General features: G+C 39.0%; 1 protein-coding gene across 2 annotated transcripts; it reads right to left on the bottom strand.

The window, feature by feature from the left end:
* Window positions 1-1,208: 1,208 nt before the first annotated feature.
* On the bottom strand, window positions 1,209-23,403 carry MRPL39 (mitochondrial ribosomal protein L39). Of its 2 annotated transcripts, XM_061192952.1 has the most exons (10): window positions 23,287-23,403; window positions 22,280-22,486; window positions 20,346-20,485; window positions 17,851-17,950; window positions 16,699-16,766; window positions 12,842-12,954; window positions 10,247-10,312; window positions 8,865-9,018; window positions 4,226-4,289; window positions 1,209-1,312 (listed from the first exon to the last, which is right to left on the bottom strand). In XM_061192952.1, the coding sequence occupies exons 1-10, from the start codon at window positions 23,348-23,350 to the stop codon at window positions 1,305-1,307; spliced, it is 984 nt and encodes a 327-aa protein (XP_061048935.1). In that variant the 5' UTR covers window positions 23,351-23,403; the 3' UTR covers window positions 1,209-1,304. The 2 variants fall into 2 exon arrangements, with proteins under 2 accessions (XP_061048935.1, XP_061048934.1); XM_061192951.1 differs by lacking the exon at window positions 1,209-1,312 and having other exon boundaries at window positions 4,116-4,289.
* Window positions 23,404-23,987: the final 584 nt, after the last annotated feature.

Below are 23,987 nucleotides of genomic sequence, written 5' to 3'. Positions count from 1 at the left end.
TGGACAGTGAAGTGACCAATGCAACAGTAGAGGATGTCACTGCCTAGAATACATGCGGGAGTCCAGCAGAAGAGAGCCGACCTGCCCAGCTGGCCTGGAGAAGCTCGAAGATGGTGGAAGACAGAAGACAGAAGAGGGGCTAAAGAGAATGGGATCAACTAAAGGTCTATATACAAACCAGTTGATCTCTACCCCATACCCCCTACCTCCAAATACAGAAGGGCCTGAATCCAGATATTTGTCCACAGGTAAAATACTGGAGGGATCTCATAAAATAAAAGAACAGTCTGGGGAGAACGAGAATAGTCATTATAGAAACCAGTCACCAAGACTGACAATCTCTTCATTCTAGCGTTAGAAAATCCCCGTCATAACAGCCAGCTTCACCTACTCATCTTTAGAGAAGCCAAACCTCGCCCATACCACAGAGCTACCACTCAACCTCCCTACAGCCGCATTTTCAACTAAAACTAACAACCAACAATCGCTAGATTTGAAAAAAAAAAAAAACCCTGAAACATGAAAGACTGAGATAAGCAAAAAATCCAACTCTAGAGGAAAGAGATCATTCAGGGACTAGGAAATAGATGAACGAACAAATCAATGAATATAACTCTATTAGTATCTTCAGAAAGATTCACAAATACATACTGTAACTGTTAAACATGAACAAGAGAGTGGCACATAAGAGCACGTCAGTGAAAGCACCTGGGTCCAAATTCCAGCTTTGCTACTTGCCAGTTCTATGCTCCCCAGTTTCCTCATTTACAAAATGGAAACACCTTCTCAACAGGTTGTTGTGAGGATTAAATAAGAGACTCCATGTGAAAAGCTCAGTACAATGGCCAGTATACAGGAAATACTCAGTTACTCAGTAAATAGTCAATCCATCCACAAACACTTCCCACTTGGCACAATGATGTTTACTGCATCACTGTTTACAACAGCGAAAAATGGCAACTAGGATGGTCCTATTTATGTTTGTAAAAGATGGCATTTGTATTTGTGCATATATGTTTATACATGTACAAAAAAGGACTGAAAGGAGAAAACATGCCGAAGTGTTACATTCGGGGAGAGGAGGAGACAGGGTTGTTTCTGTGTAAAATTTGTATTGTGAACATAAGTTGTGTTATCCTTTAGAGAAAGGAAAAAGTAAACATCAGTATACATCTTAGGGAGAAAAAGACAAAAAGCACGCACAAACATTACATAGAAAACTTTTATTTTAATTTACTATACATATCTAAATTTGAGGAAGTTACTAGGCAGATGCACTTTCCTCTGTAGGCTGAGTTTGATCTTCAGTTACCTGTAAAAACATAAATAGCTTTACTTTTCTAACAAACACTTTTAGTTTTACCCTTCACCCACCACTTAAAATCACTGCACAGCCTTTCTCTTATAATGACCCTGTCTTTGTCTTTCTCCTTCAATAGTAATTATTATAGAAAGTTAAGTAGAAAGAGAAGAAAACTTACATGACCAATTTCCCAATATAAATTACCAAGTACAACAATTCCATTAAAAATACAACCTGAGGCATATAGCTATATATAGCTATATATAGCATATAGCATATAGCATATAGCTTCTCAAGATGGTCATTTTATTTTTCATCTATAAAATGAAATCATTAGTATAAGAAAAATATCAGCAGTGCTGCAACAAGGTATTTTAAATCAATCTATTTTGTTGGAAAAAATCAATAATTCTACTTTGAACATAGTATAATACAGGTTTAGTAGAAAAAGATATCTGTATGTTAATATTTCTATTATATGTCACTCAGACATAGCAAACAAACAGAGCTAAACTGTATTCCTCATCACCCCCAAAACCTGCCCTACTTCCTGCATTATCTATTTCAGTGAAGGGCTCTACCCAGGTGCCCAAGCCTGGCATGAGAGAATCCACAGTTCTCTTACCTGCATATTTAATCAACAGTCCTATTAATTCCGCCTAAGTAACTCTCACAGCCATTTTCACTGCCCTGCCGGAAGGAACTTCAGGATCTCATCATCTACTATGGCTTAAGTCACAGTCATCTTCCATGCTGCCCCCAGAATGAGCTTTTACACAGGAATAGTTTACCAATAGGTCACTTCCTTATTCAAATTCTCCAGTGTCCTCCAATCACCTTCAGGAGGGGAATGCAAATTCCACATCACGGAAGACAAGCCCCTCATATTCTATTTCCAACAAACTGATCTGGACTCATCACCCACCCTACATGTGACTGTGCATCCAGATTCATCTTACATTCACCACTCACTGCATTCCTCCACGCCTCTTAGGCGAGTAGCTTCCTCTGAGATAAACCCATCCTCAAGCAAATTATCTGCCTGGCCCACTTTTATTCACCCATTAAAACCAGCTTAAGAAACACCAATTCCTGGGAAGCTTCCTTAACCAACTCCTCCCAGCTGGGTTTGGGTCCTTCTCTTCTTTATGCCAGAGCCCCACATGTACACCTGAATTGTCTGCTTATAAGTCTAGTCATCTTGTTCAAGTAACTTCCTTGAGGACAGCAAGAAGATTTTGTTCATTACTGTACCCACTGTTCCTGGCACATAACAAACAATAAGTCTGCGTAGTTAGATCAATGAACCATATGTTTAACCTACTCCCTTTAGACGAGCAAACAAACAGTGGAAGAAGGAAACTGAACCAAAATAAATGTTGCAAAAACAGCTAATCACTGATCTCTACTAGATACTCTAGGTTACTGTCTCTACTATTTTTCTACATTTCTTATAGACTCATTTTTTTCTCTAGTTTCTTAATCTAAAATGGACATTGTGACCAACCAAAGAGACAAAGTTTTCCTCCCTATTCAAAAACACTTTCTTCTCATGAGAAAAAGAAAATTTACATCACCTTTACACAAAAACATTATAGCTAAGTGCCTAAATAGTGAATTCTATCTGTAAAGTCATTAATAAACACTAGGTTTACACATCATCATGCAAAATAATCAATAAAAATTTATTGGGTAATTCCCCCATATGCCAAGTGCTGTGTTCAAACTTCGGCATTACACATAGCATACAACAAACCCTGAATGGGTTAACACAATGTAAATGTACTAGCAAAAATAATCAGAAAACAATATGAGGAGGTATACAATCAAGCAGAAATTGCAGGGATGGATATTTGTCCAGAGATTACTCTGAGAATGCTACATGGAGAAGGTAAGATTTGGACAAGGTCTTACAGAATGAGTAGGATGTAAACAGACAGGAGGAGGATGGGAAACAGAGTCTAGACATAACTGTCATAAAGAAACAAACTTGAGCATAAGTTTGAGTTAACAATATGCAATACATATTTGAAAGTTGCTAAGAGAGGAGATTTTAAACATTCTCACCATAAAAAAAAGCTAACTCTCTGAGACAATGGATGTGTTAACTAACCTTATTGTGTTAATCATTTTGCAATATGTAGATATAACGAATCATTACACAGTATACCTTAAAATTACACAATGTTGTACGGCAACTGTATTTCAATAAAGCTGGAAAAAAATGAAGTGACAGAAGAAGGTAAGCTAAAACAAAAAACAAAGAAACAAGAAAGTAAGTTTGATGTGTACTTGTAAGCTTGACTAGAGTGGCAACTTAGGGTAACTAGGAAGGGTTCATGAGGCCAGCTTACACAGGATAGCTATCAGATAATGTAAGTAAAAAGTTAACACTTAGTCTCTGAAAGAGTGAACAGGGATAATCGTAGTCAAGAAATATAATCATTCCTATTTGTGAAATCTAGATGCTAGTGACACAGAATAAACGACAGTAACACAAGTATTCAAATTTGGTTCTTCAGGACATTTGCATATTTAACATGTCAACTGTCAAGGCAGCTTTAAATCGTATCTGGCAAATCTTTAAATGTTCATTAAGTTTACCAAAAAATTATCAAGACCTAATTAACACCATTACAACCATTAAGAACTACAACTACTATACGGTAATATTCTTATTTTTCTTCAAGTTCTATAATATCATTCCCATGATACTAACAAATAAAAATGAAAAGAATTGCCAAATAACTTTTCTCTTGCCAAAATACTAACAGGGTCAACAACCACAATACCGCTTTAGCTACTGAGACAACTAATTACTTTTTTCTTTCTTTCTCTTTTCTTTTTTCTTTATTATTTTGTTGTGGTGGTAGTAGTGGTTGCTTAATTTCAAGGAAAATTTCTTCATAGAAATGTACTCACATGTTGTCAAAAACACCATTTTCCGAGACCTTTCCAATAGTTTATTCCATATCGTAAAATGTGCCTTGAGAAGAAAAGATTCACTATGAATTATATAAAGCACAAAAGTTACAATAAAAGAGGCTGAGTCTTTACACAGGTCTTAAACAAAACAAATACATAAAAAGTTTGGCAGTACTAATGAGGCTAAGTGGTTCCAAAAGTGAGTTCAAGTAGGGAAAAAGGGTACATACTATACAGAACAGCTGCTTTGTTTAGCATTTAAGAAAAAAAAACTTAAGGACTGAATATGCCATTCTTCCTCTTTGTCCCTCTTAATCATTACCACCGTAGAACACATTCCATCTAATGGGAAGCAAAAATCTGTCCCACTTTTCCACCCGTTCTTTTCTTAAATAGCCAATTCCAACATGCTAGTGGTCATTCTTCAAATCACAAGCAATCACAAGGAAAGGTTCATTAAGAACCAACTGTGACACAAGAGGAGGGGATATGGGGATGCAGTAAAGACGTATAGCTGATTCACTTTGTTATACAGCAGAAACTAACACAACATTGTAAAGAAATTATACTCCAATAAAGATGTTAAAAAAAAAAAAAACCAACTGTGACATCTCACACTGAAAGAGCAGACCTAGAGGATTTAGTAAATTACCCTAAAGAACAAGTAAAAACTAACGAAGACAACAGTAAAGTTATAGAACCAATTTCCTTAGTTCTTAACAATCTTATGCAGCAGAGGATTGTCAGAATGCATAAACGAAAACTGCGAAGTGCAAAACGACCACATCAATGTTACTAACTCAGCTGAAGGTGATAGTGAGGGATATGGGTGGGTCAGGGACTATCTCAAACTGGATGAGCTGGTAAAATCTGTAATAAAAGGTAAAATTACTAAATATGTACATGCAGACCTTCTGGAGGAAGAGCAGCACGGTACGTTAAAGGGAAAACCATACCTGGCTCAGGCAGAATGAGCAGCGGGTGGGAGACTTTAAGGTGTGAGTGGAACGTAACGGGTGATGGAGAAAGCGGTATGAGATGAAGTCAGAGAGAGAGAGGCAGGAGCCAGACAACATAGGGCTTTGTGAGACAGAGTGAAGGGTTGGCATTTGTTCATGAGAAGCCACTGGAACGTCTGGGGCAGAGGAATTGCACGATCTGATTCGTATGTTAAAAGCTTCATTTTGGCTACTCAGCAGAGAATGTGCTGTGGGGGCAAGAATGAAAGCAAAGAAGGGGAGTGAAGAGAAAGAGCAACAGGGATGAGGGAAGCAGTAGTACAGGAGCTGCTACGCCATGGATGCATTCGGAATACGTTTTAGGGTTAAGAGTTGAAAGGACTTGCTGATGGATGGGATGGGGCATGGCTATGAGGGCAACAGAGAATCAAGGATTACCTCAAACAGCCGGCTAGATGACAGTATAATTTACTGAAATGGAGAAAGCTAGGAAAGGAAGGTGTGTGGAAAAAACATGTAAAGGACACGTATGCTGAAAACGAAAAAATGCTGATGAAAGGGATGAAAGAATATTTAAATAAATGAAAAGATATATTGTGTTCATGGACTGGAAGGCTCAATGCAGTAAACACATCAATTCTCCCCAAACTGATATACAGGTTTAATAAAATTCCTATCAAAATCCCAGCAAGGGAGAACCACTGAAGATGGCAGAAGAGTAAGACGCGGAGATCACCTTCCTCCCCACAAATACATCAGAAATACATCTACATGTGGAACAACTCCTACTGAACGCTGGCAGAAGACCTCAGACTTCCCAAAAGACAAGAAACTCCCCACGTACCTGGGTAGGGCAAAAGAAAAAAAGAAAATCCCAGCAAGATTTATTGATAGAAAAAAGATTACCCTAAAGTTAAATGGAAAGGCAATGGATCTAGAATAGCTAAAACAATTTTTATAACAAATAATAACATGGGAGGAATTATTCTACTTGATTTTAAGACCTATTAAAGCTATAGTAATCAAGATTGTGTGATATCTGGAAGAGAGAGAGAGACACATAAATCAATGGAACACAACTGAGAACCCAGAAATAGACCCACACATATACGACCACTGATTTTTAACAACAGTACAAAAGCAACTCAACAGAGGAAGGATAGTCTTTTCAACAAATGGTACTGGAGCAATTTGACAAGTGTAGGGAAAAAGAAAACAATGAACCTCATCCGAAATCTCACACCTTATACAAAGTTTAACTCAAAATAAACTACAAACTTAAATATAAAACTATAAAACTTTTAGGAAAAAGAATAGGGGCGAATCTTTGGGATCTACAGCTGGGCCTTTAATTCTTAGAATTGACACCAAAAGCATGATCCATAAAGGGAAAAACTGATAAACGGACTTCATCAAAATTAAAAACTGCTGATCTGTAAAAACCTGTTAAGAGGGAAAAGACAAGCTACAGACAGAAAGAAAATATATGCAAACTACATATCTAGCAAAGAACTAGTATCCAGAATATTAAAAAAAAAAAAAAAAAAACTCTCAAAACAACAGTAAAATAGCAAACAATCCAATTAGAATGTGGGCAAAAGAGAAGAACAGACATTTCATCAAAAAAAGATATACAGATGGCAAGTAAGCCCATGAAAAGATGTTCAACATAACTGGCCAGTAGGGAAAAGCAAATTAAAATTAAATAAGAAACCACTACAAACCCATCAGAATAGCTAAAATAAAAATTACTGACAACATCAAGTGCTGGCAAGGATTAGAAAAACTGATTATTCACACACTGCTGGTGGGAATAGAAACTGGAACTTAGCTTGGTAGTTTCTTAAAAAACTAAACATGTCCCTGCCATATGACCCAGCAATTGCACTCCTGGGCATTTATCCCAAAGAAATGAAAACATATATTCACAGAAACCTATACACCAATGTTCACAGCAGCTTTATTCATAATAGCTTTATTCAAAGTAGCCAGAAGCAACCCAAATATCCTTTAACAAGTGAACGGCTAAACAAACTGTGGTATATCCACACCAAGGAATACCACTCAGCAATTAAAAGGAACAAACAATTTTTTTTTCTGTTTTTTTTTTGTTTTGTTTTGTTTTTATTTATTTATTTTTATTTTTGGCTGCCTTGGGTCTTTGTTGCTGCGCACAGGCTTTCTCTAGTTGTGGTGAGCAGGGGCCACTCTTCGTTGCAGTGCGCGGGCTTCTCATTGGGTGGCTTCTCTTGTTGCAGAGCACAGGCTCTAGGTGCGTGGGCTTCAGTAGCTGTGGCACTCGGGCTCCATAGTTGTGGCTCACGGGCTCTAGAGCGCAGGCTCAGCAGTTGTGGCGCAGGGGCTTAGTTGCTCCACAGCATGTGGGATCTTCCCGGACCAGGGATCAAACCCGTGTCCCTTGCACTGGCAGGCGGATTCTTAACCACTGCGCCACCAAGGAAGCGCAAAAGGAACAAACTATTGATATATTGATACATGCAACAATTTAGATGAATCTCCAGAGAATTATGCTGAGTGAAAAAACCCAATCCCAAAAGATCACAACACTGAATGATACCATTCATATGACATTCTTGAAATGACAAAATTATAGAAATGGAGAAGTGAGAAGTTACCAGAAGCAAGGAGGTGGAGGTGGGGCAGAGGGGAGTGGGTGTGAGTGGCTGTGGCTATCAAAGGCCAACATGAGGGATCCTTGTGAAGGAATTGCTCTGTGTTGTCACTGTTTCAACGTCCATACTCTGGCTGTGAGAGTGTGCTGTAGTTTTGCAAGATGTTACCATTGGAAAAACTGGGTAGAGGTACTTGGGTTCTCTCTGTATTATTTCTTAGGACTGCATATAAATCTACAATTATCTCTAAATCAGAAGTTTAATTAAAAAAATAAAAGGATTAGCAAAGGGTGGGAGTAATACGGAAAATGATATGGAATAGATCCTCAAAATAGATTAGGGAGAAGAACGTGTCAAATGTAAGGCCAAAAGGCACCCCTGAAGGTCCTATCAATATGTGCTCCACTACTCCTCACTGCACCCTCCTCTATACTAATTTGAAGTATTAAAAATACTATCTCGGACTTCCCTGGTGGCGCAGTGGTTAAGAAACCGCCTGCCAATGCAGGGGACACGGGTTCGAGACCTGGACCAGGAAGGTCCCACATGTCGTGGAGCAACTAAGCCCATGCGCTACAGCTACTGAGCCTGCGCTCTAGAGCCCACGAGCCACAACTACTGAGCCCGTGTGCCACAACTACTGAAGCCCATGCACCTAGAGCCCGTGCTCCACAGCGAGAGAGGCCACCGCAATGAGAAGACTGCTCACTACAACGAAGAGCAGCCCCCGCTCACCGCAACTAGAGAAAGCCCACGCACAGCAACAAAGACCCAATGCAGCCAAAAATAAATAAATAAATAAATTTATTAAAAAAGAAAAACTATCTCAATTTGATTTAATTTTTTCAACTAATACTTCTTTTGTAAATTATCTGTTTACATCCTGGGTAAAATTATTTTAATCATAATCCCAAGTTGACAAAATATTAGTGTTACACAACTTAATGAAAATTAAAATGTATGTCCTTCAAATTGGTACAAAATCAAGACCAGAATCACACCCACACCCAAACTGAATGACCTGAAACTTTAAGCTTTACTTACTCTTAAGTGCACAGGTAAAGAGAGACCCTGGAATCTTCGTACAAGACTCGACTGGGTGGCTTGAAGATTATGAACCGCTGACACTTCGTACTGGAAACAAATACTTGTTCTTGGAATAAGAGGGCCCTCACTCACATCAATGAAGTCACCAAATCTGATTTGATTTAAAAAATAAACAAATAAAACCTCAAAATCAAATCACTTACAATAGTTAAAAAAAATCTATTCATTCTCTTTGCCACTACATCCCTAATCAAGAACAATCCATGTGGATCAATTCCATCTCTAATAGCCCCTGACACAACAATCTCAAGTGATGAGACCAAAATTTTAGAAATTAAAACCAATGAATCTTTTTCTTACTTAGCATTGATATAATTTTAAAGATTTTTTTAATAATTTTTTAAAATTATTTATTTATTTATTTATTTGGCTGCTTTGGGTCTTTGTTGCTGCGCATGGCTTTCTCTAGTTGCGGTGAGCGGGGGCTGCTCTTCGTTGCAGTGAGCAGTCTTCTCACTGCGGTGGCTTCTCTTGTTGCAGAGCATGGGCTCTAGGCGCACGGGCTTCAGCAGTTGTGGCTCGTGGGCTCTAGAGCACAGGCTCAGTAGTTGTGGCACACGGGCTTAGATGCTCTGCGGCATGTGGGATCTTCCCGGACCAGGGCTGGAACCTGTGTCCCCTGCATTGGCAGGAGGATTCTTAACCACTGCACCACCAGGGAAGTCCCTTAAAGATTTTTAAGATCACTGAACACATCATGCTATCAAGTGGATCCAATGTGTAAAACTGATATCCTATCACCTTATAACAACTAACTGCAACAGAGTTTAGATTTTAGCATGTAAGACAGCTTCCTAGAGGAAAAAAGTTAAATCTGAGTCAAGAAAACATGAAGTTGAGAAAACAGATACAGGCCGTGAAGCCATTTTTGCATAATGCATTGTCTTACCTCTCTCATCCCTGCATCAGAAAGCACATTGTGATATAACTTCCTCATATGTAACATAAGTAATAACTAATTAGTCAGTATTCATGTTTCTATATACATATGAATCACGTTCAACTCATAACAATGAGTATTTTGCCCAATTTCAAAATTAACTCTAAACATTACATTTTCTTACAATGGTTTCCAACTCTTTCAGAAATAAAAATAACAAACAATAAAATGAGGAACAGAAACCTCAACTGTTCCTGAAGATGACTTAAAGCTTCCAATTACCACCATAGCAAAAAATTGAACAAAGCAGTAAAAAGTAAGGTAATAAGAACAACAAATTAAGGTACAAATCTTTTCCAGTCATACACCAGTCAGGTAACAATAAAACTAAACCTTCTTATAAATTAGCATAGCAGTCAATTTTTACATTTTTACTTACCTGTGTAGCTTGACTATTCTCTCAGGGTTCTGAGATGCCTTCTCTTCTATGAAATCTAATTTGTACCTAAAAAGCAGCAAAGAAACAAATGTTTTAATTCTAAATGTACAAAACGGTGTTTAAAGCCACTTCCCTTTCTCTTCCTCTTCAGCCATAATTTTTGCAAGAGGGGTTTACACTTGGAGCCTCCCTTTCCTCACCTCCCATTCACACCTCACCTCCTCAATCTGGCCACAGCTTCACAACTCCACCAAACTGTTCTCCTTGGTGCCAACCTAATGGACACTCTTTAGTCCTTCTTTCCACTGCTCACCTCCACTTCTCAAAGTGTGCTTTTCCACCGGCTTCTGTGGCATTCCCTACTGCTTGTTATTTTAACTCTCTGGTCACCCTTCTCTTTCCCTGCCCTTCAAGGGTTCTGTCCATAAACTCTTTTCACTCTAAGCATCCTCTCTGGGCTAGCTCCTTGATTTGTACAGTTTTAACTACCACTTATGTGTTTATATCTTCTACACCTCTGCTTCTAATCCACATCTCTTCTGAGCCCCAAACTGTATATCCAAAACACTTCAGACATCCACCAGGGTGTCTACAAGCATCTTACACTCCCAAGTTCTCAAACTGAACAAAAACTTACCCTCTCTTTTCTCACCAAACTTATTCTTATTCCTGAATTCCCTAGTTTAGTAAATGACACCACCAACTACCCACATCTCCAAGTGAAAAACTTCAGAGATTTCCTTGATTCCTGTTTCTCCCACCACATTCTCTCCGTCCAATTCATTACCAAGTCACATCAATTCTACTGCTTAAATGTCTCTCAAATCCACTTGGGTCTGTCAGTATAATGAATAGTACAGATGGAACTGCACAGCCCAGGTTCAAATCATGACCTTACCACTTACTATTAAGAGCCTTGCCTATTTACCCCAGAATGCTAAACAAACATTACACATGTGTGGCAAGGTTGGGAAGCATCAGTTTGTGCAAAAATATACACTTACTGCCACACCTCTTCTTCCACAGCCCTGATGATTACTGAGGGAACCAATTCCCTTGAATACTTGTTCCTCTTGACCCACCTCTAAGAGAAACTCCTGTCCCCTGGGAGCCAAAGCCACTGAAAGTTCCCCCTACAGGCGAAAGGCCCCATCACTGATCCACCTTCAACCTCCAAAACTCTCTGTCTCCTCAAACTTGCCCCTAAATGATCTCCCACCTCCCTTTACACATTCACCTAAAGTTACCAAAGTCCTACAAGCCTCTCCTAGACTTTGACAGTTGAGTGGGAGGAAAGAGAAATCTCAGTGTAACATGAAATGAAAGTCTAGAGTACGCTGCCCAATATGGTAGCTATGGAGCACTTAAATGTAATTAGTCCTAATTGAAATGTGCCTTAAGTGTAAAATACACACCAGATTCTGAAGACTTAGTATGAAAAAGAGAATTATAAAATATTAAGTTTTTAATATCAATCACATGTTGAAATGTTTCAGATACATTGTTTAAATAAAACTGTTTTATTAAAATTAACTTCACCTTTATTTTGAATTTTTTTTTAATGTAGCTAACTAGGAAATTTAGTTATATAGATGACTCACATTATATTTCTATTGGACAACACAGCCCTAGAATTGTGGTGGGGGAGGTGACTTGATAAATTCTGATAATTTAAGGAATTTTCTTATAGAATTAATGGTAATTTAGTTGTAAAGAATTATTTGTACTCCAGTTCAGTATATTCCTACTGCTTTCTAAGTACACTGGTTCCAAAATATGCTAAATATTATAAACTAGCCCCATGAGAATCTGTGCCTCATTTTATAAATAGCTAAAGAAATTCCAAACCATTATCTTTAACAATTTGCAGGTGCACATTTTGGCTTTAGAATCTGGCTGGTATCTATATGATTTTTTGCAATGCAGATATTCCTTTCTAATTAATTCTAATTTTAATTAGTTTAACATTAAAATTTAGTTTATGTTTTCACAATTAGTAGAAGATAAATTGGAATTTTTCTGAGTGAAAAAGGGAATTGAGAAGGCAGGCAGGATTTAACATGTTGGCGAAGAAAATCTATCAAATGGTTAATTCCCATACAGAAGACTAAGATCTGTGTGAACGTTTTACTTCAGCTGTTAGCTGCCTCCGAACAGCTGGTATTTTCTGTCTTACCCTTTTCATCTGAAGAGTGGAAAGATAGGAAGGAAAGGTTGCCAAATGCAACAGTTTAAATAAATTTAAGTTTAAATTCGAAATAATGCAGTTTCTTAATGTAGGCTACCACCTCACAATGGAAGGAAAAAAGGGAAACATATTGCTATGGTGATATAAAGAAAAGGACTAGCCAAAGAAAAAGAGAAGTAAGACAAAGTAAGAAAATTATCAAAGGTGTGGAAGGGGCACTTATTCTCAGTGAAATAATGAGATGAACAAAAGAAAACAGGCTGGTGCAGAAAAGAGATCCCAGAGCTAAAAAGTAAAAAGTGTGCTACATAAATACATCAAATATGAAAGTTATTAAGAGCTGAATTTTCTTCATTACATACAACTTTGGGAGGTTTAATTTTGTTTAAAAGGAAGCCAACACTTACTTATTGTGTTGAAATATTTCTAACGCCACTTTTGCTTCAACTTCCAGAGTTTCAAATGGAAGATCTTTATAAATTAAAGCACGAGCATCTTTTGTGAAGGAACATAGGTTCTCCTTAAAAATGAAAGTATTAACCTTTTGTAACAATTTACTTAAAAACATTTCCCTATAAGGCAGATAAAACTGTATGCTTAATATTGTAAGTCCAACTACAACAAAAAGCAAAAAGCAAATTTGCTAGGAAAGAAAGCATTAATTTGCAACAATTAAATACTGGAACCATAAAATGTACAATTAGCAATTTCTCCCAATTCTATAAATTATAAAACTTGTAATTAAATAGCTGCCTGTGTTAGAAATAATTATTATGGATAATCCTACAAAGAAATTTTAATAAACATTTCATTCAAATTATACAGCCCTATAAATGCTTATTAAAATGATGGTGCAACAAGTAGAAATACTAATAAGTAAATGGTAAGATACAAAAATTTGTTTACACTATGAGTAAAACTAAGCTTTTTAAATAAATGCATGAGGAAAAAATTATTATTTATGTGATTCAGAAACTTTCACTAGGAAATGTTATGTCATCATTGGCCATGTCCAAAATATAGCATAAATCCAATATTAGAAATTTCTGTTTAATGAAAATGTCAATCTTACACAATTAAAATGATTAATAACACACATTAACAATGTTTATGAGATTTTTAATAAAAACTATAGTTGAGTTTTCACACTATAAATCATAACTAATACAGAAAAGATCAAGCACTACTATGCAAATAATTTTTGTAATAAAATTCTTTCCATAAACTTCCTAATAGACTCTTTTGAATGAAATGACTCTTCTCCATTCTTAAATGGATAATTTTCTGTATAACCAATGCACATTCATGGTTTAATATAGCTGTTACTTGACTGTAACTTTCCCCCACTTTCTAAACCCCATGGTGCCTGCAATTAACTAGTACATTTCTTTTTTAAAGTTTTATCTTTAAAAAAAGGAAAAGGAGGCAGCAAGTTTCATACATGAGACTTAAATTTTCATCTCCTTAGTTTTTACTTAACTCCCCCAATAAAGTAAGAATCTTGACAGACTTGAAAAAAAAATTATATTGCCACAAGTCCACAGATCATGAAGAAACCATTCCAACCTCTCCCCTCACCGCCCCCATCTCTCCCAATACCTCTCTTCCCTCTCTCCCTTTCTCTCTTTTTTCCTTCCTGTTTCCCTTCTCTCCCTCTCTTGATATTAAGCAGTAACGGCAGGATTACACAATAAATAACTGTCAAAGCCAGCATTTAAACCTGGATCTTCCCTGACTCCAAAATTTTTTTTTTCAGGTGTCATTTGGATTTCCTTTTTTTTTTCCCCCACATCTTTATTGGAGTATAAATGCTTTACAATGTTGTGTTAGTTTCTGCTGTACAACAAAGTGAATCAGCTATATGTATACATATATCCCCATATCCCCTCCCTCTTGAGCCTCCCTCCCACCCTCCCTATCCCACCCCTCTAGGTCATCACAAAGCACCGAGCTGATCTCCCTGGGCTATGCGGCTGCTTCCCACTAGCTATCTAGCTTACATTTGGTAGTATATATACGTCAATGCTACTCTCTCACTTCGTTCCAGCTTCCCCTCCCCGCCCCCAACCCCCCGTGCCCTCAAGTCTGTTCTCCAGGTCTGCGTCTTTATTCCTGCCCTGCCACTAGGTTCATCAGTACGGCTTTTCAAAATTCCATATATATGCATTAGCATACGGTATTTGTTTTTCTCTTTCTGACTTACTTCACTCTGTATGACAGATTCCAGGTCCATCCACCTCACTACAAATAACTCAATTTTGCTCCTTTTTATGGCAGAGTAATATTCCATTGTCTGTAAGTGCCACATCTTCTTTATCCATTCATCTGTTGATGGACATTTAGGTTGCTTCCATGTCCTGGCTATTGTAAATAGTGCTGCAATGAACACTGTGGTACATGTGTCTTTTTGAATTATGGTTTTCTCAGGGTATATGACCAGTAGTGGGATTGCTGGGTCATATGGTAGTTCTATTTTTAGTTTTTTAAGGAACCTCCATACTGTTCTCCATAGTGGCTGTATCAATTTACATTCCCACCAACAGTGCAGGAGGGTTCCCTTTTCTCTGCACCCTCTCCAGCATTTATTGTTTATAGATTTTTTGATGATGGCCATTCTGACTGGTGTGAGGTGATACCTCATTGTGGTTTCGATTTGCATTTCTCTAATGACTGGTGATGTTGAGCATCTTTCCATGAATTTGCTGGCTGACTCCAAAATTTTTGCTTTTAGAAACTACAATATTTCACTAAATCCAAGATGCACCACTAAGAAAAAACATTACCAGTTATAATCATAAGATGCTATCTACTGTAAGTCACATTTGCTCCAGAGAATTACACTGAGTGAAAAAAGTCAATCCCAAAAGATTACATACTGAATGATTTCACTTACATAACATTCTTGAAATGACAAAACTATACAAATAGAGAACAGATTAGTGGTTGCCACAGTTTAAGGATGGGGGGGGGATGGAGACTAAAGAGAAATGTGGGTAATTTTGGCAGTGATAGAAATGTTCTTGGCGGGCTTCCCTGGTGGCGCAGTGGTTGAGAATCTGCCTGCCAATGCAGGGGACACGGGTTCGAGCCCTGGTCTGGGATGATCCCACATGCCGCGGAGCAACTAGGCCCGTGAGCCACAACTACTGAGCCTGCGCGTTTGGAGCCTGTGCTCCGCAACAAGAGAGGCCGCGATAGTGAGAGGCCCGCACATCGCGATGAAGAGTGGCCCCCGCTTGCCGCAACTAGAGAAAGCCCTCGCACAGAAACGAAGACCCAACACAGCCAAAAATAAATAATAAATAAATTTAAAAAAAAAAAGAAACATTCTTGGCTGTATCAGTGTCAATATCCTGGTTGTGATATGGTACTATGGTTTCACAAGATAATACCATTGGGGAAACTGAGTAAAAGGAACATGGAATCTCTATGTATTATTCCTTACAACTCCATGTGTATCTATAATTTTCTTCAACTAAAAAAAGTTATAGAAACAAACAAAAGACACATTTGTTTTCAGAGATATTAAAATGTGAAAAAAATGTACATAGTGGAATTGATAAAATGGTATGCTACACTGCCTCCCCTCTTCTGATCTCCAGACTTCCAATCTGTAGGACATACAGTTTTGCTTCATTAAGAATTAGGCGTTTGTCTGTTCTCCCCAATCATAACTAAGCCTCTAGGCTTGACTTTTGAAAGCCGTCAGCATCCTCTACCTACACAGCACCTGATCTAGATTCACTCTGTTAGCCAGGCGCCTGCTGCTACCCCAGTCCCAGACCAACAAGGAGCACCCTCCTTATGATGGCAGACCATTCCAGAAGAGGCTAGTTTGCTGCTATTTAGTTTGAGGCTATTTGGGTTACCTTTGTCAAAGCCTGATATTTTAATTCACCCCTCCCCAACTCTCAATGTAACCCTTGTTGATAGGAAGATCTCAGGATGCAATAGGCTTAAAATGGCTTAGGGCAGTGGTTTTCAAATTGTGCTCTAAAGATCCAAGGAGGTAAGGCTCCAGGCCTCTCACCCCCACATCAACCAAGACAGTTAAGCTTCTATATTTTATTCTGGGTACCTCGCTGTTGTGAATACCCTCAATCATATACATCTGTCTTAAATACACTAAAAAGCAACAATAAAGATTGACTGATTCTTTTAAATATCCTCAACATGCAGTACCATTCAACAATACAAACACAGGAATCGTTCTAACAAAGAAAGGCACAGACTCTAAAATTAATACTCCAAAGAGTAGACTTACTTTTGTTGGCATCCACTCATCAAGTCTCTTATCCAAAACTACATCATAGCAGAAGGCTCCAGTGATTACTGTAAATCCAACCAAAATAAAAAGCAAAGTCAAATCTGTTAGGGTAGAAAGTTACTAATTTGCAACAAATGAATATTTAGACCATAAAATGAAGGGTCAAAAATCTCTCCCAACACTACAAATTATAAAATTGTCACCATTATTCCAGCTACTTGTCAGAGCTGTACCAACTTTCCCCCCACCATAAAACTAACTCACCTTTTTGTTAACCCAACATCACCAGTGTTTTTTAACCATTCACATTTTCTTCAGGAATATTACCACCATAGAGATCTCAAATATTAGTTACTAGATATAAAAATTCCCAAAGAGTAAGATATTTAATAAGTAGATGAATAACTAAATGGACATGAAATGTTTAATTTTTTTAATATCTTCTAAATTTCATTTTTTGTTGTTTTGTTTTGCTTAGAATCTCTTATTGCCAAATCAAATATTTTTTGGTATATAAACTTCCACCTTTTTTAAAAGAATACAATTGTGATCCTACTACACATACTGTTGCAAAATCCTAGTTTTAGGAAAATTACAAAGAATGTGAACTCTTCCACCTCCCCAAAATGGTATTCCTCTCCAGTGTCAGGGTCATTTCTGGTGAAATGGTACCACCTAAACACAGTTTTCTGCAGAAGTCTATTTATACTCATATCTCCTCCTCCTCACATTCTGTTTGGAAATAAGTACTTAAAATGGTAAGAAATAAATACTGACACAATATAATTACATGAAATTCACATTCAAAAGAAACATTCTCCTCTAATCCTATTATGTTAATAATTGACCTCCAATAATTAAATAAGATGGATTTTTTTACCATTATAAATAGAAGGTATATATGACAGTAATAGGACGGATTCTGTTACCCATAATAAATGGAATGTATGTATGATGGTAATTTATATTAGACTAAATTAGAAGTGAACTCTATACAACATCAAAAATAGGTACCAAAATATTCAAAGATTACAGAAAGTGTGTGTGTGTGTCTATATATATATACACACACACACACACACACATATATATATATATATATATATATATATATGTGTGTTTATTTATTTATTTATATGTGTACATCACCTGGAACTTCTGGAGCTCTGACCAAACTGACCACATATTCATCTTTGAATGCCCTCTCTATCACACAGCCCATCATCATGGCACAAGAACGCCAATAAGCCTAGAAAAATAAAATACACACAAACATAATAAACATAAGATTTACTAACATTTCTTTAATATTAAAATTTAGGTTGACTTTTGACTTAGGAACCATTTCTCAAATATCTGTCCATCCTCTGCATTTAGCAATGGTTACCATCAGACCATGACATTACCACCACCAAGCAAAACCCACAAAAGAATGAAGCACCAACTTCATGTGGTTAGCAATGTTTGTATAAGATATCAGACACTATAATGTTTATCAACCAATAAACAGTTTTACTATCGGTAGTAATTTTATTTTTAACCCAGGATAAAGTTAACTTGTTAACAAACTTGTGCTAAAGTAAAATAAATATATTAATATGTACCTGTTTATAACGTACATAAATATGGAGGGTTAACCCAACTTTTAAGAATTATTTATGGGCTTCCCTGGTGGCACAGTGGTTAAGAATCCCTCTGCCAGTGCAGGGGACATGGGTTCAAGCCCTGGTCCAGGAAGATCCCACATGCCACGAAGCAACTAAGCCCGTGCGCCACAACTACTAAGCCTGCGCTCTATAGAGTCCACGAGCCACAACTACTGAGCCCGCGTGCCACAACTACTGAAGCCCGCGCGCCTAGAGCCCGTGCTCCGCAACAAGAGAAGCCACCGCAATGAGAAGCCCGCGCACCGCAACGAAGAGTAGCCCCCGCTTGCTGCAGCTAGAGAAAGCCCGCACACGGCAACAAACACCCAATGCAGCCAAAAATAAATAAATAAAAATTAAATAATAATTTTTTTTTAAAAAAAGAATTATTTACGACTCCTATCCTATACCTAACATCACATATCACTTAGGTTATTCATATTTATAACAAAGCAACCTCACTATTAACTGGGCTTTCATCTCACTAGCATTTTGATCCATGGACATGCCCAATATGGGTATCCATGCAATGACCTTCCCAGAGTTATAAAGACAAACGTAAGTCCTACACCATCTTAAGCTCTGTACTGGCACTGCTATAACTAGGCACTTGACTTTCCTAAGCTCTTCTCCATATCTGAGGACAACAAGAGTGGGCTCATTTGGTTGCACATGGCAGAGACTGCTCCAGAATGTGTTCTACACAACCACACAAATACACTAAAAATAAATGCAAACCCAGGCCTTGAAGGCCAATAGCAAAATGCACTTCTTCATCTATCTGACTTGATTGTTTTTAATGTCTGGTGAACTCCAGGGTCAATGCCTGGGTTCAAATCCAGGCTCAGCCACTTAGCAAACTGGTAACCTTGGTCAGGCTACTACCTCTCTTTGCCTCAGTTTATTTATCTGTAAAAAGGAGATAATAGCACCTTTTATGGGATTTTTTAAAATGAGGATTAAATGAGTTAATACCTGTGAATCACTAAAACAGTGCCTGATATACAATAGATGTTCAATGTTAGCTACTACTATTATCATGTCTACCATTTCCTTCTTTAAGTATTTCATTTCAACAAATATTTATTAAATACCTACTGTATGTAAGTCAAGGACAAGATCTAATAAGGGACATGATCCCTGTCTTCACAGAGCCAAGAATCCAGTACATTCAACAGTTCGTATTACAAGGGAAAATCAAACTACTGTATCTAGAGACACTAGCCAAGTGTTGTGAGGCCCAGAAGAAAAGAGGGATTCATTCTGACAAGAAGAAACTGAGAAGGTTCCACAGAGCATATGGCATTTTAATTGAACTATAATAGATAAATAAGATTTTAATAGGAAGGAAAGAAAATACTCAAAGAGCATCAACAAAAGCAAGGAGCATAACACAACAGAAACCATTAGTGACCAAGTCCTCCAGTGTGGCTGGAGCAAAGAGGAAGTGGAAAGATGCCGTGGAAGGTGAAGCTCAAAAGGCAGGCAGGGGTGAGAAAAGTGTCCACGCAGATCTGGGAAAGTTATATGAACGGTTATCAGGTAGGCAAGTTCTTTAGGGATAAGTGACATCATCCTCAGTCACATCATTTAATAACACTCTTGCAGGACTATTAAGGAAGACTTTCAGATTAAAAAAGGGTTGGGGGGGGGGGTGGGAGAGTTAAAAAGTTATTGAAATAATCCAGAAAAGATGGTGAAAGACAAGAATGAAATTACTGAACTATACAGGGTGATTAATAAAAGTAAGCTGAACAAAGATATGAATGTCATTTAGTTTTCTCAAACCAAAATACAGAGACATTAATGCCACTGAGGAGTTTTGAACTATGAACATGCCTAATCTACCAAGTAAAACCTGATTATCTAGTACAGTACAACACTTGACCTTGGCCAGATTTGTACATTTCAAACTCCATAGGAAACAGATTTTAATTAAAAAAAAGACTAGAAAAAAACTGGGGGGAGGGGTACAAAAGAACATAGAGGCAGAAATACCTTGTTGACTTCTCCTGGATCATCATCTTTGAAAGTAAGAAATTTAATTTCACATGACTTGGTCAAAGGCTTATACATGTCCCAAGGCTGTCCGTCCACAAGAGCCAGAATGGACTTCCTGCAGTACCACTCACTTAAATCTAGGAATTTAAAACAGATTGAAGATCTAACTCTAACAAAACCCAAGTGAAAAAGTACATGTTTAAGCGCTACATTAAGAAATAAAACAACAGAAAGGCAAGATTCTGCAAGCTGTCTTTTTTGGGGAGAAAAGAAAGATTTGTAGCCAATAAAAAAATAATTCCCAACACATCCAATGTATTGCTAATTATTAATGAAATTACCCAAACAAAAATCATTAAGGCTAAGTCTAACTTGAAATTAATCTGTCAATTATTAAGTAATAAAATAGTTTTCCAAGAGCTACACTTAAACATTCAGAGAGCAGCATCGTGGATATATTTGGCTATATGCACACACAACTTAGAAGGGAAAATATATAAATATACATCCCAGTAAGTCTGTTCTAGATGGGTTTGGGGTCTTGCTCCCAAACCATCTTTACTTCCCTAACATGGACTCTTCAAGTTAAATACCATAGTTACCAGTTTGTATTCAATAATTATCAGTATGAATTCACACATAAACCAATCAGCTCTGGTCTGTTATATGACTCCAGAATGCAACTCCAACCCTGATTAGATGTTTTTTGAGTACCCAGCTATTCACAGAAGTGGTCAAACCACAGGTCTAAATAAGTTCCATAAGGCGGGGATCATGCCTATTTTTGCTCACTCGCCAGTATATCTAGAGACTAGCATCAGGCCTGAAATACACTAGGTACTCAATAAAATTTATTGAATGATTGACGGTATGAGTGACAAGCAAGTGTGAGGGCAGCGGTCTTGCTAAGAGTGGTTCAGAGGCTTCATCTCTACATGTGATGTGTGTAAAACTCCTTAAGGGCTTGAGCTTTGTCTTAGCCTCCTCCGTATTCCTAATGCCTATCCTACAGCAGAGGTTCAATAAATGCTCGCCAAACAAGTAAGCAATTATAAGTACTAATTCAAGTGCCAAAGTAAAGGAAGATTGAGCGTACACACTCGGCAGGTCAGCTTAAGCTTTTAACTAAAGTTAATTACTTAAATGGAATCATTACTGAGTTTTCCAAAAATCTGAACAACGCAGCCAGTCATATATGAGCGAGCATGTAGGTGTACGTATCTACTTTTTGTTCTTTCGGAATTTAAACGTTACCAGTTCTATCAAACCTACTACAAAAGCATTTTGATCGAAAATAACATAGAGGCCTTGTTCCCTTCATTTCCACACCAAATCACACACAGGGCCTTGTTTTCTCCCTTAAGATATGAACACAACAAATATTTTTACCCCAATCACATTCACCCCATGCACTCACACATTTACTACATGTACATGTAAATGTAAACAAAGACACAACACAGAGGCAAGTGGTGAGCAGATAAAAGACTTAAGTTAGGCTATAAAGAGCAGGAAAGGAAAAGAAGGCCAAAAAAAGCTGATCATCTGAGGCCAGGGCAGTCCCTCCACCCCAAAATCCTTTAATGGGACTCACATGGTGACTGCTGCCATTACACCACAGTGTGTCTGAAAGGGGCAAGCACACTAGTAGCAATGCTTTCAGGTCTGCCTCCTGCAGGAAACAATGACAGCCCTCTAAACTCAGCCAGATTCCAGCAAGTCCCAGGACAACCTATGCGTTACAGCACCAACCTTTCAAGACCCACAGTACCCTCAACTGCTAAGCCCGCAGTGAACACGCAGTAAGATGCTAGATAAAGGAGAACTTCCGGGAAGTTCAGGGAGCAATTACAGCATCATGTCTCCTCTGCACCGGTTCTTCTCCTGATTTATGCAAACTCTTCAAAATGGTACCCTGATTCGTTACTTACGCATGGCACAACTGTAAGGAGTTGAAATGTTTTTATTCATGACAAAGACAGTGCCAGGGTCAGCTTTCCCAACGTGCTTAACTTCAATCTTCTCGGTTCGGGGAGTTAATGAGAGCTGCCTGTTTTTCTCTTTGTTAAAGAGATCATTCTGCATTTCTGTCAGTTCGGTCGGTGACAGCTGAGAAGCAGGTGATGTTGCTATAAATCCTGTGCAGAAGTTACAATAAATGTGAAAACTGACCCAAAAAATAATACATTGCCCCACCCTGTTCCCCTCCCGTATCACCATCCCCCACCAAGGAAAGAATAGGAGGCAAGAGAATTTTAAACGCTGTTCACCAAAATGAGTTCAGAAGTAAACTTAAACCCCTTTCTAATATTAATAATTAAAACGCCCACGGAAAAGAACTGCAGCCTGCCCTGATCCGCGCCTTTACTTCAACTTTGCTCTTTCACCATCAGATCGCCACTTCCCACCAGTTTCCTCGGTCGTATTCCAATCTGTGCTTTACAATAAGGGGCAAAAAGTAACCAGGAAGTGGAGTCAAAACCAGACCAGTCATTGGAAAGGTGAGCAGAACTGTCGCTTTGAAAAGGTCTTGGTGACAAGAAAGCTCCACGAGGCTGCAGGTCCCACGCCAAAACTCTCCACATGTAGAGCGAGAAATGCTAAGCTTACTTCCCAAACCCCAAATCAGAGGATTTGGCAAGGCATGTACGAGTCCAATGGGAAAATAAGGACACGTTTGCACCGGAACGTGGTCTCCCTCCCAGGGGCGCCCCAAGCTCCTCCCGCGGCCCCGCCCCTGCCCTCCCCGTCTCTCTCGCGTCCCGAGATATGTACCCCAAGGCCGGGAGGGGGCGGCCAACACAGCAAGGACTCAAAAGACCCTCCTCGGCCCCCAACCCCGCGGGACCCCCCCCCCCCAGGACCCGCCTCGGGCCCAATCTGGGCAGACACCATCCTCTAAGCCTCCCTCCCTGACCCTACGGCCGCTAAAACTCACTCCAGCCAGCCCCGCCGCTGGGGGCGGCCCGCCAGAGCCGCAAGCTCCAGACTCCTACGGACATTGCCTCCTCCGCGGCCCTACGAACCGCCGCGCGCAGGTCCTTCTCCGTCTTCTCCCCCGGAAACTCCGAGCGCGCACCCCAGGTTCCGTCGGAGAGTTTTGTTCCGGGCCAGGCTGTCGGGCTGCATCCGCCACCAGGGGGCGTGCTCGGGCCTCGCTGAGAGTCAGTCGCTGGAGGTCTGGAGTCCAGAGCTCAGCTTGTTCCCGGCGCGCGGAGGATGACCCGGAGGTCCTGGGCCCCACGGCGGCCGGTCAGCCACCCGGTGGGCTCTGCAGGGGGACAAGCGTCTCCTTTGGAGCCGCAGAGCCCGACACGCGCCGTCACCCTCCGCCCTCCGCAGGTTCGATCCCCGCCTGCTGGGCGAAACCCTTGTTTCTCTCAAAGTATGTTTCTGGGGAGAAAAACTGAGAAAAGATGACTTCTGTTTACTCTTACTTTCGTGGTCAGCCCGGCCGGCCTCGTCGATGGCATCTTCAAGCTCTTGGCTTAACTCTCAGTTTTGCAAGGGTGAGTTCTTAGGGTAGCTGGAGTGGGTCTGCGTCCGGTTTTTCCATTTATTTAGCCATAGTAATATGGACCTCAGAACGTGTCCTGTTGACGTTGGAGGGAACTTTGTAATCCGTAGAGCGTTTTACAA

This window comes from Eubalaena glacialis, chromosome 6, assembly GCF_028564815.1.
Source record: "Eubalaena glacialis isolate mEubGla1 chromosome 6, mEubGla1.1.hap2.+ XY, whole genome shotgun sequence".
In the NCBI taxonomy this organism is placed as follows: Eukaryota; Metazoa; Chordata; class Mammalia; order Artiodactyla; family Balaenidae; genus Eubalaena; species Eubalaena glacialis.
Note: the sequence above shows the minus strand (reverse complement) of the source record. Positions and strands in the feature narration are given on the sequence as shown.

What these genes read in the sequence shown, in the direction of transcription:
- MRPL39 (XM_061192951.1), bottom strand. Translation starts at nt 23,350, where the DNA reads ATGTCCGTAGGAGTCTGGAGCTTGCGGCTCTGGCGGGCCGCCCCCAGC. An exon ending in TCCTTACAGTTGTGCCATGC is followed by an intron (nt 20,486 to 22,279) that starts GTAAGTAACGAA and finishes TTAAATTCCTAG; the next exon opens with ATTTAAGTGAGTGGTACTGC. An exon ending in GAAATATTTCAACACAATAA is followed by an intron (nt 10,313 to 12,841) that starts GTAAGTGTTGGC and finishes GCTGCTTTTTAG; the next exon opens with GTACAAATTAGATTTCATAG.